The sequence below is a fragment of the Dermacentor variabilis genome, chromosome 4, assembly GCF_050947875.1.
Source record: "Dermacentor variabilis isolate Ectoservices chromosome 4, ASM5094787v1, whole genome shotgun sequence".
NCBI classification, from domain to species: Eukaryota; Metazoa; Arthropoda; class Arachnida; order Ixodida; family Ixodidae; genus Dermacentor; species Dermacentor variabilis.
The window spans coordinates 54,344,757-54,358,715 of record NC_134571.1 but is presented as its reverse complement, the minus strand read 5'-3'; the positions used below and the strand labels follow the sequence as shown (position 1 = coordinate 54,358,715).

The window sequence follows — 13,959 nt, the reverse complement described above, 5'->3', positions numbered from 1 at the left end:
ACCATACCACCACCTTCCTTCCTCTTCACATCCTATCTCTGTCGTTCCCCAAACCCCTTCACCAGCGTGGAGTAGCAGGCTAGAGGCATTTCACTCAGGCCGACCTCTCCACCTTTCTGCCATTAAATATCCTCTCTCTCTCCAGTGCGGTCACTATCCCGGTGTCACTTGGGATATCCACTTGAAGAAACACAAAAGGTGATCCTGTTTTGCCAAATGGAACGCTAAATTCAGGGGGAAAATCCGTCTTCTACCAATGCTCGCTGGTAGCGCGTCCACGGTCTGGAAGGGATATCGCCGCCGCCACCCACTGTTGCTGGCAGGCCGCGTACCTTTGCAGTAGTCAGAAACGTTTTCCAGTGACTGTAAATTATACCGTCCGCGTCCCTTCCCCACATCACGCTGTCTGTCCTTTCTTCGGCTACGGCATTGCAACGCGCCGTCATTCACCTTCATGCAGCGCTTGCGTAGGAAATCGCTATTTCCTGCGTAAAATGTGGCCGAGTTCCACTGGCTCTCAGGGCGCGTCATTCGCCAGCGCTTGGGCAAAAACTTCGGAGGCAAAAGCCACCTCTGATGAGCGACTCGGCGACTAGAATCTGTTTCTACCCCTAAATTCCACTCCGTTGTCTGACATGATTAGATGTTCGCTAATGAAATTGGTAAATCATGTTTGAACAGTAAGTTCCCGCAAATTGGCAACGTTCTGTATCAATGATGGAGAGTCCACAGTTCGTATTGCTCTTTTCTCAAATACAACAATTTTTATCTTGTCAAAAACGGGATACAGTGGTAATGGTTCCGTTAAATTTGCATTTGGATCATGCAACTAAATATAGGCCAGAGTGAAAATTTTTTAAGGGTTTTCTGTTTTCCATAACTAAAAAAAATATATATATACGCTAGCTTTGGCTTTCTTTTTCTACTAGTCACGTCTTTGTATTTTTTCTTCTGTGTAATAGAGAACTTCAACAATAATATCTAGGAATTCGTTTAAGCTTCTAGCTTAAAGCTGAAGAGGTCCGAACGAGAATGAATTAAGACGCCTAGCTAAAGGAAGCTGCAAAGCTGGGTCCGGGTTCTTTCCTTTCCGCGTGGATTTCTTTTTACTTATTTGTTCTTTATTATAGAAAGAATTCTTGTGCGGCACCGTTAACTAGTTCTCGGCATGGGGTAAAGGTTTCATCTTCCACGACGTTTGTTCGATATGGTAATTGCATGATATGAGCAGCATTGGGTTGTACTCTCTTGTGCGGTGAGTGACCTATCGAGGTGGTGCAAAGGGGCTGTCGATTGTCTTATCCGCGCGTCCTTGGAGCTTAAGGCCACGGAAAGAAATGACTGCTGGAGAGCTGCTAAGAGAGCGCGTACACAGCGAAGAGCTTCCTAAGAAAGCGAATATAGTTCATTTGCAGCTATTACATGCGGGGTGTAGGGCGTATTTCAGCGAAGACCTGAGTAATTGTTAAAACAGTAAATCGCGAGGGGTAATTTTGCTGCGACACAATATTCGAGCACCGTTAAAGAACGCTGGTCGTCAAAACTAATTGGAAGCGCTCTTACTTCAAGATCGCAATGCTGAAGGTCTTCCTGTTGCCGGGAGCTCCGCGTGCGGGCTATTGGAGGGCGCTCGGTTAATTTTGACCTCCATCTGTGTGTTTTTTAACAAGTCTCTCAAAACCTCAGTGCTGATTTTCGGCTTTTAAATGTAATGAATCAATGGAAAAGTTCGTAACTGTGGAATGTAAGCTAGTCAGTGTTTAGTCGACGTTACATGACTTGGTTGTATTATTGAGCAGAAAATAACAACAATAAAAGAAACCGGATGCCGCTGGTTCTGGCCTCCAGGCTTTCCACCCGGTGACCTCTGGCCTCTCGGTGTCTCTCAAGGGACGGTTCTACTATAGAAGCGAGGTACACGCGTTCACGTGCTTGGCACGTCGTCGATAACGACGCCAGAGCGAGAACCAGCGAATGATACAGCCGAAACCGAACCAGGTTGGTTTGTCTTAATTTATTCAGCGCACGTAGCTACCGACCCACCGAGACGGCTGGCCGAAGCGCTTTTATGACTTGACGCCGCTTCGGTGGGTGGCTTCGCCGGGAGGCACGGTGCCAAGAATCTCCCAACCAGCGCTCCGGAGGCGCGTGCGGGACGGCCCGCGAGCGTGCCTGTACCCCGCGGCGGTGCGTTGCCGAATGCGGCTTTTCGGAGCGCTGCCGCGCGTTTGCTTCAAGGTCCGTCCAGGTGGCGCTAGCGTCCAAGCGCGCGTGAGGCGCGCCGCGCCGCGAACGCGCTCGCGGCGCCTTCGTTCGCGTGTTGTCGATTGGCACCGGCGCGCGTCTGGCGCGCGCGCGTTTTCGCCTGGCGAAGTGGCAGCGCGTGGTAGTTATGGGCTGTTTGGAGCGTCCCGACGCGGCGATCGGCGCCAGAAGCGTGGCGAGTCGCTTCGCATTCGGTAGTTCGCGCAGCGATTAACGGCGCGCTTGGGGTGTCGGTGGAAGAAAGCGCTTCGAGAAGCGCGCGTGCATCAAGGAAAACCATGAAGACGTTGTCTTCGTCATTTACGTCGTTGGTGTGCCGACGACGCGCGCACTGAGGTGACCCGAGCTGACCGCCGATATGTGCCGCGGTGCGGAGTCCACCAATAGCAGCGGCGACGCGCTGTCTAACGAGACGGCCGCTGCCGAAGCGCTGGCCACCGCCGCGGCCGGCTGCTGGACAGGCATCAGCTTCGAGACGGCCTTCAGGATTCTGCTGTACGCCATCATATTCGTGTGCGCCGTTGTGGGAAACTCACTGGTCATCATCACGCTCGTACAGCGTCGGCGCATGAGGACCGTGACCAACGTGTTCTTGCTCAACCTGGCCATCAGTGACTTGTTGCTGGGAGTATTCTGCATGCCCACCACTCTGGTGGGCAGTGTCCTCAGGAATTTTGTGCTTGGCGCGGCCATGTGCAAGCTCATACCTTACCTCCAAGGTAAGTTTAGTTTAGCTGTTTAGTTTTTCTCACTGCGCTCTCGCATGTTGCAGCCTGAAAATGTTCGCGAAGTTGCCTGGGTATCCTACGATCTTTAACCCCGATCGTTAAACGGGGCAATTTAGGTTCGCTGTTGATAAAAGCTGCTTAGCTGGTATTCTTCAATGCTGCCTGGATTCTTGTTGAGTTGTTGTTTCATCTTGCCGTCCCTGTAGCGAATGGCGTGTTTTGGTGCGTGAGCTGAAACATTTCTAGTTGTCTTGAATGACTGAAAATTTTTTGAAGTAGTACAGAAGTGCTACAGAGCAGCCTTTTATCATTTGAAAGCGCAGTCTGATATGCCTTCTTTTGCTGACGTGTGAGACGCAGGTAAAACTCCCCGATCTACGTTTGATAGTTGTGTGGCGAAACCCAGTGTTTTCTTCTCAGTTCCTCTTTTTTCTATCTTTCGTTTCTTTTTAATTTTTACTACGCACGAAGCAGTGCTCCTCACTTTGCGCAGACGTAATGTTGCGGGAAAAAGGTTGGTATGCATGCAATTTTCGAAGAAAGAACGGGGCAGACTTTGTTGACAAAGCTAGACAAATTTCCAATGGCTGAATCGCAGTGAAGATTTCTCGCAGCACCGTTGGTAAAACGATATTTACCCTACCATTTAGCGCACCAAAGTGCGGCAAGTTGTCTCGAATTTTGCAACACGGAAACTTCAAGCTAAATTTGTCTTTTTCAAGTATCACAATCACCTCCAGCGGATGTCGTGATCGATATTGAATACTTGCTCGGTTATTGGGCGCTACAGACTCCAATTTTCTTTTTTTTTTTCGGATCTCATGTTGCCCTTTGGAAAGCTTTTGAATATGACTGACAGAAAGGAATGAGATAAAATTAAGCTGCAACGCCTCACGCAAAAGTGTATGCACATGCGACTAAAACTGTCACAGTAATGTGTGACAGCGCACCAAAACACCATCGAACCCCGCAACGTTTCAACACTGTCATTCGTTATTCACTTCGTCATGCCGAGTAGTTAGCTGATTGATCTGTAGACTCAAGTGACGCTGATGCGGATATCGTGAAACAAAGCTTATATTTTTCCCAACTGGCTGACACTAGCTACTACATTGTGCGATTCGTTATTAGAAATTGTTCCCTCTTAGAACCACTCTGTTTTTTATTGCAGAGATGATTAATCGACTTTCGACCGAAGTCAGTCTATTTGAAGGACACTTTAAAAGGTCGTCTCCCGGGGGAACCATCGCCACTGCCGCAAACCGTATCTGTAAAAACCTGATGCAGCTTACCGAAGTAACCCTGTTGAAAGAGTCGGAAACTTTGGGTTAAACCTAATAAGCGTACGTACTTAGTTGATGTCTCTTAGTTAGCTTAATTTAATTAGTCAAATCAAGAAAACGACGCGGAAGCTCGAACAACGCGAATCTGCGGTGATTTAGTACATTTAGCACGTTTCATTTTTCATGAAAAATAAAATGACGCGGAACCAATAAGAGCGGTGCTATTCGTGCAGCTCTTGTCGTATGCCAATCGTCTGACAGACTGTTGTGTCAGCGCCACTGTTGTGTCGAAACGCCGCGAACTTGACATTCAGTGTGATGTAATTCCTGTGCAGGACATTTCGGGCGAATCAAATTTGATGCATTCACTGAAGTTCAATAACTTATACTTCATGGTCGCTCTATGACTCACCATGCGATCTGAGCAGAACGCCACAGCTAACAATAGAATTAACTTTCGAATACTGAGTGCAAATGAATTTATGTAATCTGCGCGGGACGGCCTGCAACAGAGTGAGACATGCCATCCAGAATGGGGCCACTTAAAACACACGATTAACGTGAAGGCTGTTTTGCACGGCAAAAAGCACGGCGTTTCTCTCTGAACGCTAGGCATAACAGTTTGAGAAATCAGCCCTTTTGTGTCTGAAGCAAAGGTGAAGTTATCGGTGAAGGTGAAGTCCTGGATAGTATACAGTGCCACAGCTTTCAATACAATGCAAGAATCCCAAGAAAACACCGGTCCTCAGAGGAATATTCGCAATAATTCGGGTATTTTTGTTTCGCCAAGAATGTGGCGCGTTGACGTATACAGAATTCTAGTAAGGGTGCAACTGTTACGATGCCCTTGCTATGCTTTGAAATCTCGGTTGTCGCTCTCATTTCGCCTTACGTATGAAAGCAAGGCCCAGCTGGCCCTTGCCATCGTTAAAGCCTCTAGCAGTGTTCAGCTTTTTTTTTCCTGTTGTTATTTTTTTTTTTTTAGTAGCGATTCATCGAAACCAATATGCAGGAGCGCTACAAGATGAGGAATTAGGCCCGTGGTTTACGGTGCGTCAACAGCTGACAGGCTGTCGCTTAGTTCATCGGAGGATTCGCCCCCTCTCTCACATTTCGCGCCGGCCAGTTTCTGTCCTTGCGGTTTTTCCGGCTGCACCAGGATAGAACGCACGATACAGATCTGCGAGACGTGCAAGGAATGCGACGTGCACCGTCAGGAAAACACGCGCAGCCGATCTGCGTCTCGCAGCTTTCTATACGTGCGCTTCGCACAAGATGGGGTCCTCGAGTGGAAGGGGCGTGCGCTGGCGCTGAAGGCTGCGCCAGCAGATGACCCTCGCGTAGCGGTGTAAGAACTTACGGAGCACGGACTCTGGAATTGGTGCGGTCGCGCCTCTAATATGTTGGCACCAGCTTCAGCTGCCCCTTCGATGTGATAATTATAATCATACATGAAGCCACAACCGGTGGACACGATACCTTGAGAGTTGGTTAAAATTGTGGAGTTTAACGTGCCAAAACTACTGTCTGATTATGAAGCACGCCGTAGTGGAGGACTCCGGAAATTTCGACCACCTGGGGTTCTTTAACGTGCACCTAAATCTAAGTACACGGGTGTTTTCGCATTCCGCCCCCATCACAATGCGGCCGCTGCGGCCGGGATTTGATCACGTGATCGACAGCTGGTTACCCAGCTGGGGCAGTTGGCTTCGCGTTATCTGCGCGAAATCGGGAAAGCACAAACGCATATGTGAACGTGCACTAATCTATTTTTTTTGTGCGCTGTATTCTTCGCCGTGTTTTCTTTCTAGTGCCTTGACTGTACAGATTGACAGTTCTCGTAGAGCACGCTGTTACTGGGCGCGTTCCCGTGTCTGATACAGCGCGCTCTGACTATGCGTATGCTACGCATGAATTAAGCGATGCTATATTGCACCGCTCTTCTTCCTTTCTGCCTTCTTTCTTTGTCTTTCTACATTCCTTAGTCGCAGGAGTTGAATTTGGACGACTGGTATAATATATACAGCCCTTTCGAGGCCTATTTTCCCCCGGTCTCATTACTTAACAACCAGCCATGAGCACAAGGGAGGACACGCAAAAAGTCCAGATGAGCAGTCGTAACCTCGCCGTGTTTTCTTTCTATATACATATTTTTTCATTTCTTTCTTAGAGTTCCGCTACTGACGACGCGCGCAGCAGCACTAACGAACTTGAAAGCGACGCAAATGAGGTCAATGTAATCTTTGCTATAACGGGTATATTTACAGCGCCATGTGGGTAATAGCAAAAATAGTAGCATCGCATTTTGTGCCGCGGTCGGTGCAGCATAGGTGACCGCCTGTTCTGATTAAGTTTAACCGCGCTATTCGCCTTCTGCGATACTCGCTGGTTCCGGAGGGAACGGCCGAACCGGGATTGTTCGAAGCTATGTAGTGCGTGAGGTGAAAGTAATCGGATTTCTTATTAGCATCAGAACGAAGAAAAATGTTTTATATAATGCAACAATAAAGCAACAATATAATGCAACAATAAATGTCTCTAAGAAATGTGCGAAAAGTACGTGAAGCTTCCTTGCGGGCTATAGCAGATCCTTCTTTGTGTTTCTGGAATGATGTTCTGTAATCTCCTACGCTGTCCAAGACGGTGGTTAGTATGGTCGTGTTGGCAGCCACCTGCCGATGCGAATGAACATCCGTCTTGGTGTTCAGAAGGAATACTGAAGTGTCTCTGTCATCGATAAACATTTAGCTTGCGTCATCGCATGAACAGCCTCCATCATCGCAGAAACAGCTATGGCGTTTGATCTGCGTCATCGCATCGATAAAAAGGATCGAAAAGTCAGAGTGAATAGAAAAGCGGGTTGAAGTTGGCTCGCGTCGCGAACTTTTACAAAAGCAAGCTTTTCGCTCGATAATCTCCCTGCTGAGCGCGATCGATTTGCTTCTGGTGGGCTTTTGAGCGCAGTGGGGGGGGGGGGGGGGGTGCTTCAGAAGAGAGAGAGAAATGAAAGAAAGTGATAGCCGAGACTCCAATAAAGTAGGCGGCGCTGCTGTGGGCGCACCGAAGATATCAGGAACGCGGGCGTGCCTGAATAGAACCGTATTAATGAAAATATGATCGATAGGTCAGGAATGTGATGCGAATCTAACTCGCTGCGGATGTAAAGGGAAAGGAAGTGGAACAAATAAAGTGGTTATGTAATGGCCCTTGACCAGCGCCGACTTCAAAAGCTCCAAACGAATTGGCTCCGCTTCATCATAGGACCTTGTATGTGATTTTCGAAAACTATCCAATCCTTGGTTAAGAGGATATATATATATATATATATATATATATATATATATATATATATATATATATATATATATATATATATATATATATATATATTGCAAGATGTGTTGTACCGCTTCGATGTTGCATAACACGGTCTCTAATCCGTAGTAAGTGGTCGTTTTTACAGCGAATCTGTATGTGGCTAGTTCTAGAAAAAATTGCGTGCGTCTAACGAGCCGTGTGGATCGAGAATTTCTCCCCATACGTGGGCCGATTCCGAAGATAGTGCAATACCGGGCCGATCTGCGGTGGAGGTGGCGCAGGCCTTAAGCACTCCACCAAGTTGCAGAAATAACTTTAATAACTTACGTCCAAATAGAACCCGTATCAGATATTAAGCTGATAAGAACACATACTACGCTTTGACCCGTGTCGACCATGCCTACGTTCGCACCGCCCTCTCTTTGTCGGCGTTCCAAGCGATTGCGTGTCTCTCTTACTTTCCTTCCCCTCTCCCGTATAGTGGCGGCCCCGTAAGCGTGCTGCCTGCCAGGACCGCGAAGTGGAAAGAAATGGGAACCATCCATGTGGCCCCGATCCCGCAAACTTGGTAGGATTCAACGGAGAAACGACCAGGTTTCAGAGGCAGTTTCTGGGGAAACAAATTTTGTGTGGCCTGTGTTGTGTGTGATCGCCTGCCGTTTTCGAGTGACGTCACAAACATTACTGCACTGCGACACGTCTATCAACGCACGATCGCCTTGGCTACGGTGAAGCAGTATGTGCCCTCGGAATGCTGTGAGGCGCGTGTCTGTTCATGCTGTTGGGACTCGTTAGTAGAAGGTGTCGTGCCGCGTTTTGCAACAATACATGCATATATATATATGCCCCTCGGTGCGGCATCATGTTCCGAGGCACAATATCGTACAGGAGCGACTGGTCGCGTCCTGCCTTCCAATTATGTGCATCTGGCGTTTCACGCGCGGCAACTGACAGTTCGCCATTAAGGGGCCCACATACACAGCTTCGGTGGTTATCCACTCTCATAGAGTGGAGTGGCAGTGAAATTTTATTCAATAAATATGGAAGAAGGAATGAGGATTTTTTTTTTTTTGCGGGCGTCTTGTAATTGTCTAGCTATAGCTGCTGACCATATGCCTCTTTACCGCACTTTTTCTTTAGAAATTAAATAATTTCAGAGTAGGTCCGGAACACTGCGTTGCGTTCTGTATAAGTGTTTTCCTACAGGCTCCGATGAAAGCGATAGCTTGAGAAGCTTGATTGTACATTTTAGCCTTTTTCCAGCGTCCTACTTTGCATTACAGTATAGTGAACAGAATAGTTGGTGTGTTCCTCAAAAGACGCTAAGCTTGATTACAGTCCTCACAAGCAGCCAATATTAGCTCTTACAATACTGCGCAAATATTGGTTTGTGCGGGATGTGCCTAACTAGAACCGTTCTATTAATGCTTCTAGCATACCGAGAAGGTGTTCTTGAACGGTATATGAAACTGTATATTTGGACCTATTTTTCGCTATGCGGGACATTTATCGTTTCTGAATATACAACGCTAGACTTTAATCGTCGCGCGAACGTGCGTGTGTACACGGGACGTCTAAGCAGGGGACGCCCACCTCTTTTGAAAAACTCCAAGAGTGGCTTACTGACAGTTTAAGAAATAATACATATGGCAACCGGCCCCTTTCTTTCTTTCTTTCTTTCTTTTTTTCTTGAAGGATATATCACCCCCCGTTTGTTAGTGTAACAATGAACCTGCACTTAAGCTGCTTAAAAATGGAGCGTAAGTACGCGCATTACTTGTTTCCACTCCTACACTTAAGATGTCTACGTTTTTTTTAGGTTGTGTACATTCATCCTGCGCCCGGGATCGCGTACATCTTTTATTCAGAAAACAGACACGGAATCCGGAAAAGAGCGATCGGTGCTGCTGCGTCGCCCGCGCATGAAAAGAACTTTGTGAAAAGACAAAACGAACTACGTGTCATTTACCTACAGAAGTACTGTATGCGGACGCGCTCCTTTATGTTGCCCAACTTCCGCGGCGCCCATTTCACAGGCATTAGCGTCGAGTTCACTTCAAGCATTGCATAACAATATAGTCTTACTGAACGCGGTTAACCTCTAGGCCTTTGCTGATTCACCTTTCTTTCTCTAAATTAGTAGATGTGAGGGACACGTCCTGACAAAGCTGGCAACTTTGTAAAGAATACCCGCATAGAGAATCAGGGGCTGAATTCACAGAGCTTCTCTTTCGTAAGTGTTCTTTGCCAATGGCCGGCTACCTTCACTAATCGTGCGCCCAACATCAGGATGGGATGGATTTCGCTCTTACGAACAATTCAAGCGTAACAAGTTCTTGTGAATACAACATTCACAAAAACGTTCTTAAGCTTGAACTGTTCGTAGAAGCAGACGCTAGACGATGCTTCCGCTGGACATTGTATTATGATGATGGATCGCGTTTATTTACAGGATGGGAGGTTCATAGCTCAAGGTTGGCCACCTACGGAGAAGCTCGCAGTACAGCACATCTTCGTCTTCCTCTTCTGCCTTCCGTTAGCCCTTGCTGACTTGCTGTGAAATTGCTTTACCTTCCTACGCGGAAACTCAACTTCTGTCAGCGAGGGCAGGCGGATGCTGTGTCTATCGTGTGACGAGTACGTCTATTCGGTAGCTCAGTTTTATATGCCTTCTGAGCAAAATCAAAAACTTTATCGTGTCTGACAGCGGTGTAACTAAGGCTTGGCGTTTCTGCGAGGATGAACAATTTACGGACTCAGATGAACAATTTAATAGCTTTAGCTGAGCGCTTTCGTCGGTAAGAAAAACCACACAATGCGGCACGAGGATATTTTTCTTCACGCAAGGCAAACGCAAGGGCGGAATCACAGCGTCAACTGAACTCGCGTTGGCGTCAGAAGCATTAACTGACGCACGCTGGCTGCGGACCAAGCCGGTAGAAGCGCATTTTGAACTACGACGAGGTTGTTCCGGCGGCAAACCGGGTTGCTGAACATGAGCGGACAAGAGAATATCGTCTGCTCCGCCATCTATAGTAGCACGACACTCTTGCAAAAAATCGATACCAAGGATTACATCGTGCGTAGAATGAGCAATGACTGCGAATTCGGCCTTGGATGCCTTGCCAGAAAAACAGACAGACACCGTACACACAACAGGCGGGCGCAGCGGCTCGCCGCTCGCCGCCCGAAAGGTATCAGGTTTGCCCCAACAAAACATCACTTTGTAGCCAAGTCGTTCGTTAAAAACTAAGCTCATCACCGAAGTAGTTGCTCCTGTATCTATCAAGACATCGTGGGAACATTGCCGACAAGCACATGTACCTTGTTTCGAAACATTGAAACTGGTAGGCATACTTCTGTGCAATGTGGAATGCGGTATGTCCAGCGACCTCACCTCCATCGGCCGCTCCAGCTAGTTTCCCGGTGGTGGGCATGACAGCCGGGGCCCTGCCCGTCGCTTTGGGGATCGTCGCTAGTAGGCAGCGTCAAGCTCCGTAGGGTAGCCAACCGGACGTTATTCTGGTTAACCTCCCTGCCTTCTACTTTTCTCCTTCCTTCCCCTCTGCAGGGGGTATCGCTGCGCAGGTTCCGTTGGCACATGGACTGCTGGGAAGCTGGCGTCGAAGGCTGGGTTGTTGGCTGCGTCGTGGAAATGTCATTGGTCGCTGAAAAAGAGTCACAGGCTGTCGGCATTAGCCTTTTGATAAGGCTCGCGTCTTTTGCAATAAGCTCGTATACATGTATCTGTTTATTCAAATGAAAATAACAAGGGAAGGAGCCGCCATCTAATGGTGACTGGAGCGGAGTTATGTTATAGATTTAAATGAAGCTTGCCTATTGTACTCGATCAACTGGGACATGCATAAACAGAAGGTGAGGGCAAGTTGCATCGTGTACTATATATTGTTACGTTAAGCCATACCACACATGTTTCACCCCAGATGTGTAGCTTAAGCACTGGGACGGTGCTTCTACTGCCAGGGGGTGATGTTACGGAACAGCCGCCACAGTGTGGCTGCATTGAGGAGAAGGAAGACGACGGTGTTCCCGATTGATTTAGGCTCGCCATCCTGGCCACCGTTGGTCTACGTGTAAATATACTGCAAGCAGACTTGCGCATCAGCTACACGTAACAATATATACTTAGTCCCTGCATATGCGAATGTACTGCGTTGCAAACGCGTACACGGAGCCGCGATGCGGTCCGACCTTAACAGGCGCACAGATGATGAAAATGCACAGCTGACATTACACATGCGCAGAGATGTAAACGTCAAAAACGGGCTTCGTCACTTCGAAGCGCAAAGATGCGTATGACACGCGTATCAGACAGCAAGCGCGCATCAGTACAAATGGCGGAACATAGTTGCGCTTACGCGGTGGAGTACCTAATACATGTCTAGAATGAGTGCATTTTCAACGAGGTTTTCAAGTACGTTCCGTGCTCTTCGTTGCGTTATTTTGATACGCAGGGAGCCAACAAATTTACAAGTTATGAAAGGACGACGGAGATTAAATTGCGTCAGTTGTTGTTCTAGCAGATGTCCGTGCTTGGCTTGTTTTTCATTGCTGCTTGCATTCGGCGCCATCATAGTGTGGAACAATTTACCAGATAGAGTTGTCAATGAGCGCAACTCCATTATCTTCAAGCAGCTGCTTACTGATCACCTCAAACGCTAACCTTATAATGACCGTACTGTGCCTTCATTCTTTCGCGATTGCCGTCTCACATTGTGACTGTTCTGCTGATTTGCTTTTGCATTCTATTCACTGTGCCTCTTGGCTTTTTTGTTTGTTTGTTTGTTTTAATGCGAATCCAGAGGCTGAGTCTTCTAAGAAATTGTAACCATATCTTTGTTTCCATCCTTATCTTCTGTAACCCCCCCCCCTTTATGTAATACCCGGACAGGGGTCCTTAAGGAAAAGAAAAAATAAATGATGATGATGATACCTTGCTGGCCGCATCCTTGGAATGTAACAGCGTCTTTGTTTCTCAGTGTACGTGCAACTGGTTTCACTATAAGGGAAATAACGCTGTTTCATGACTTGCGCCGTCTAAGCGTGTGCGCGAATTATTCAGCTTTATACGAGCGCCTTGCCTGTGGCAACAATGAACTCTTACAGCTTGCGAGCCGTCGAGTAGAACGCTGTCGCTCACATTAAGACTCCACAAACGCGCGGGGCGTGTTTATTTTTTTTTCTCTTTTTTTTTCTTTCAGCCACTCTCGGCTCAGTTTGTCCTCCGAGTAAACCAGGCGCGCGTCCACCGTAAATAGGTACGCAAACACAACTCTCAGTCAACGAGAAAAAAAGAAGGAATCAAGGAAGAAACAAATCAAGAAAGCAAGAAAGAAAGCGTAAAGCTGGATTACGGGCCTTGTGGTGGCGACCGATATAAAATTGCCACTTTCTTGTTGTTCTCTCTTTCTTTTTCTTTTTTCGAAACTCCTCCAGTACCAAAAGGAGTTTTCTGTCTGATGTGTCGTAATAAAATGCTGCCGTACACATACCGGGCCGTAGTGAAAGAAAGCTTTAACGCTAGGATTGTTCGTATGAGCAAGAGACAGAAAGAGAGATAGATAGAGCTTTTATTTACCAGAAAGGCAGAGAGGTACGTCGACCCGTGCTGGCGCGCCTTAGTCCGTTCGTAAGAACATAATGCAGCCAATCTCGATGCTAGACATATTCTTATGGAAGGCAGCCTACAGATGGCAAAGAATAACAATAGCGATGTGGGCGTGTTGGTTTAAGTCCCTGATGTAAAATTCCTGCAGCGCGAAGCACTAAAGTGCGGAAAGAAAGGTAAACAAAGGAAGAAGGATTGCAACACGACAAACACGAGCGCTCGTGTTTGCCTTCTTGCAATCCTTTTCTTACTTCGTCCTTTTTTTGACCTTTCTTCCCCAGCTTTAGTACTTCGTGCTGCAGGAATTTTACACAAATGGCTAAGAACGCTCAAGAACGCAATGGTTTGTGAATTCGTCTCCCGTTCGGGCTGATTTTATCCTATGATTTGTCTTTATCAGTAGCATCTCGCTCATTTTGTATATAGTACTATAATTCTGGAACAGTTCTCACGTATGCACTTTTCTATTTATTAATACCGTCAAACGAGAACTCCAGTGAATAAATGGATGATTTCGCTTATATCGTGACCGATAAGTAAGTACTCTGAGCGGCGACTCATAGCAAAAAAATTGAATTGGCTCTGCTATTGTTGAGTTCGCGATTAGTTTTTGCTAGTGTTAAAAGATACAGCAATCGAAGCCAAATTCGCAGGACCAACTTATGTGTAACTGCTCCTACAGTTGTGCTGTACAAGTATTCTGTAAGTTGCTTCTCTATAATTTGCTTCGGTCGAC

At 47.1% G+C, this 13,959-nt stretch overlaps 1 protein-coding gene and 1 pseudogene across 7 annotated transcripts in view; one reads left to right on the top strand and one right to left on the bottom strand.

The window, feature by feature from the left end:
* The first annotated feature begins 2,325 nt into the window (after window positions 1-2,325).
* The window catches only part of LOC142579171 (cholecystokinin receptor type A-like), a 182,333-nt gene continuing 170,699 nt past the window's right edge, over window positions 2,326-13,959 (top strand). For all 7 annotated transcript variants that reach the window (XM_075689124.1, XM_075689123.1, XM_075689120.1 and 4 more), the window contains exon 1: window positions 2,326-2,984. In XM_075689124.1, the coding sequence (XP_075545239.1) occupies window positions 2,624-2,984 (361 nt within the window). In that variant the 5' untranslated portion in view covers window positions 2,326-2,623. The remainder of the gene's footprint in view (window positions 2,985-13,959) is intronic.
* LOC142580587 (U2 spliceosomal RNA) lies at window positions 7,813-7,992 on the bottom strand (annotated as a pseudogene).